Source organism: Phalaenopsis equestris, unplaced genomic scaffold, assembly GCF_001263595.1.
Source record: "Phalaenopsis equestris unplaced genomic scaffold, ASM126359v1 Scaffold000002, whole genome shotgun sequence".
NCBI lineage: Eukaryota > Viridiplantae > Streptophyta > Magnoliopsida > Asparagales > Orchidaceae > Phalaenopsis > Phalaenopsis equestris.
Genome location: NW_018164444.1, coordinates 28177893 through 28181775, shown reverse-complemented (window position 1 = coordinate 28181775; position 3883 = coordinate 28177893). Strand labels below are relative to the sequence as shown.

General features: G+C 30.0%; 1 protein-coding gene across 1 annotated transcript; it reads left to right on the top strand.

Moving 5' to 3' along the window:
- Positions 1-1034: 1034 nt before the first annotated feature.
- LOC110038098 (strigolactone esterase D14-like) lies at positions 1035-1810 on the top strand. Its single transcript, XM_020742896.1, has 2 exons — positions 1035-1039; positions 1151-1810. Exons 1-2 carry the CDS (start codon positions 1035-1037, stop codon positions 1614-1616), a joined length of 471 nt encoding a protein of 156 aa, XP_020598555.1. The 3' UTR covers positions 1617-1810.
- The last annotated feature ends 2073 nt before the right edge of the window (positions 1811-3883 follow it).

Here is a 3883-nt window from a genome sequence, read left to right as displayed (position 1 = left end):
GAAAATCTATTTAAATGATAAGGGGTATATAAATAATTTTCTTTTAAGAAATTCATTTTGAAAGAACACATACTTAGTGATCAATAAGTTGAAGATAATCGTTTTATCAAGTCTGTAACGGTAATGCTCTTTTAAATTAAATCAAAACGTTTTCTTTTAAGAAATTCATTTTGAAAGAACACGTACTTAATGATCAATAAGTTGATGATAATCGTTTTACCAAGCCTGTAACGGTAATGCTCTTTTAAATTAAATCAAAACAATGATGGGCCAATCATTATCAAGATGACATTTATCTATCTTTAAATTACCAAACGATTCCTGGATAATGTTATTTAAGTTATATTTTAATTTTAGAGGTAAAATAAATGAAAGTTTATGTGCATTGTTTTATAAGATTTAAAAAAAAATGTCTAGCAATCCACTTAAAATATCTTGTACATATCAATTGCAATATATAAATCTAATGCACCCTCATTAAGCCTCACCACCATACTGCAAAAACTTGCTTATTCTCATAATTGCCAGCAACAACTTGCTATACAAAATACAATCATTCAGCTTATTTTTTCTTTCCCATCCTATTACAAAGGCTTATAGAATACAAATTCATCCTGAAGATTTTCTTAATTAAAAATACGACAGTGGAACATGAAATTATTATCATCAGGATATCATTATAGGAATCAACAAGTTGTAAGTTTAGAGCGCATATTATGTTAGGACTCCGAACATAGAGGTACCTTCGGATTCCAATAGTGGTTGTGTTATAGGAATATTCCGCTGTGTTACAGGAATATTCCATCAGCGTTATTTGTAAAAAATGAAGTATTATTCGAGTATTATGTGGTGTTATTCGATTACTTTGAGGTGTTAATGGATTATTTCCCCGTGTTACTCGATTTGGAGCTGTGTTATTCGGCATATTCTCCGTGTTATTTCAATTTATATTATGTTATTGGAATAACACAACCCCAAATCAAGTAACGCAGGAGAATATTTCAATAACACTTCATTTTCCACAAATAACGCTGATGGAGTATTCCAATAACACAGTGACTATTACAATCCAAACGTAGTTTTACGTTCGGAGTCATGTCGTAATATTTTTTTGTAAGTTTAAAGCGGATTATTACATTCTAAATTTGAGTGCACACATATATATATATATATATGGTCATGAGGGTATAATAAACTCTGATGACTACCAAGGAGGATTTCAGCTCACTGAAGTGGAGAACATTCTCGGAAAAATCAAGACAAATTTTCAAGCATGGGCTGAAGAATTCACCCCCATAGCCTTGGGCATAAACGACCACATTCCCTTGCAGAAGCTCATAGACTCCTTCAAACGCATGAATCAAAAGGCAGCTCTTCCTCTAGCCAAGATGATATTCCTCGGCGATCAAAGGCATGTCCTCGAGCATGTTAAAGTTCCTTGCACCATAATTCAAGGAACTAAAGATAAGGTCGTGCCAATTGCTGTTGGGGATTATATGAAGAGCAAATTGAAGGGGGGGACATCTTTGGAGTATATTGAGAATCAAGCCCATTTTCCACAGATCACTTCACCGGAGAAGTTCATTGAAATCATTGAGAAAGTTTTAGATAAGTAAATCATGAAAGAAGACTTGGTGGGCTCATGGCTCAAGAAGATATATTTGTTTGCTTGGTGTAGTGGGGTTCTTTGGTAATTTTAATCGTGAATAATTTGTTTTGTAAAGAAGCATGTTATGTGCTGTTTTCAAGCTATAATAGCTGTTTGTTATTTTTCAGAATTTCTTTATGGTGAATATAACATAGGATCTATCATAGCAAGACATTGTGCTGTGTGATTTGGATAGATATCATAATGGACAAATTGCATTGCTAGTTCTTAACAGTAACTTACAGTAGTAGAGTAAAGAATAATCATAAATCCGACATAAACTTCGGTTGGCTTCAATCCATACAAATATAATTCAAGTCATTCAATAACTGTGCTAATTCTACTTGTTCATAAAACTATTCTGATTTGAAAAAAATACAATTTCACTCATTCAAAATAAATCAAAAAATTGAGATAGTATAACATTATCTTTAAAAGTACTATATATTATATAATTGGCAATCTATGAATCACTTTTGTTATTATATATGAACTCAAAACCCAGTGAATGAAGGATTTGAAACATCAAAACTATGCATAGGCATTCAAATTTAACTTTAGCCCCCATTTTCTATGAAAATTAAAGAGATCAAAATCCCCCCTAGCTCATTATATGTGCACTTGAAAGCCTATCCATGTAGGATTTCATACATCTAAACCACAGTTACACATATATGCAATACAACAATGGAACAGATGATTAATTAGTCAACTCATCTTTAATAAAGCCAACCATATTATCAACTAAAAGATATTATAAAAAACACTCGATAATATATAACTTTAATTAGCCAAATTCCCAGTTATTTTGTTGTTTACAGAGATATGTCTAATAATTTATTTTGAGTTGATGCTAAAAAGAGTCATAACCAATGGCAAAAGCCTCAAATAAAATTTCAAATAAAAAATTGCTAGTATATTCATATTCTTAATACCTTTATATCTTATATCTTATAATCTCGCAGCTCTAAAATTTATTTACGCTAATAGTTAACAATTATGGTCTAACTCTCAACCATCATTTTGCAAATTTATCATGATTAGTGAAGTTATATATTTTAAAATTTTAAGACTTTAATGTGATGTAGAATATCAAATTTATAGCTCTTTATGGCCCCACTATGAAATCAAAGATTAAGGGTTGAAGATGAAAGTAATTACTGTGATGGCCCCAATATAAGATCAAAATTAAGGTCAAGAAAAATTCATGCTGCAAACAGAATTGAAAAGATTTGTATTTATAAATTTGAATATGTATGCATTATTTAAATTTAGAAGTAAAAAATTAAATTTTCAATCCTTTCCTCCATGTAAGAGACTTCTATTAAAACATTTTTCCCTTCTGTTTACTTTTTCATTTATTCTAAAGGTAGCAGGCAATAACTTATTCATTAGAATCAAAATTTGATTGAACCTATCTTTAATTTTTTTTTTCCTTTTTTGTTTCTTTTCAAATAGCCAATATAATTCTTTAACTAATTATTTTAATTAATAAATTCAAAATTTAAAGTTAATAAATAATATGATGATTATTATATCTAGGATTTTATGCTTGACATCTAAAATTTTTCATAATTATGGGTTTTATGGTTAGTCTCCTTGAGCTCTCCTTTGTGGAAAATGTAAGTATTCTATTTTTAGTAATCATTTTTCCCATCACTCTCACTCCTTCACCAACATTAATAGCCTTTTTTCTATAAATTTTTCTAACTCTTATAGTAAGGAAAGAAATTTATAGTTCTCTTATAAGTCTTCGACCAAAAGTAAGATAGACCTAATTTGGCTCTTCTCCTTCCCACACTTCAAATTTCCTAAATTCCAACCAAAATCATCAGACCAAATCTCCACATATTACCTTAACCTATACAATTCTTTTTACTTCTAAAGTTACTTACATATTTCAAGACTAGCCAAAATTAGCTCAATTTAGGTATCTTGATCTAGCATTGGTATAGCCTTCATTAAATAGCCCAAAATCTATTAGATTCATTCCAAAAATTTCAGATCAAAGACCCTAAACTTACCCTACAAATCTTAGAAGAATTTATGTCCTACAAGTTTTTGGAGTCCATAGCCTTAAAGGTAAACTCCTATAGGCTATGTAAAATTAGAGTTTGTTTTTCTTATTTCCTAGGCTGACTCAATCACCTTAGTTAAAATATCATATAAAATTCTCTAACTTACCTAGAGGTCTTCCAAAAATCTTTAAACACTCACGACAATAAATGAATGTAT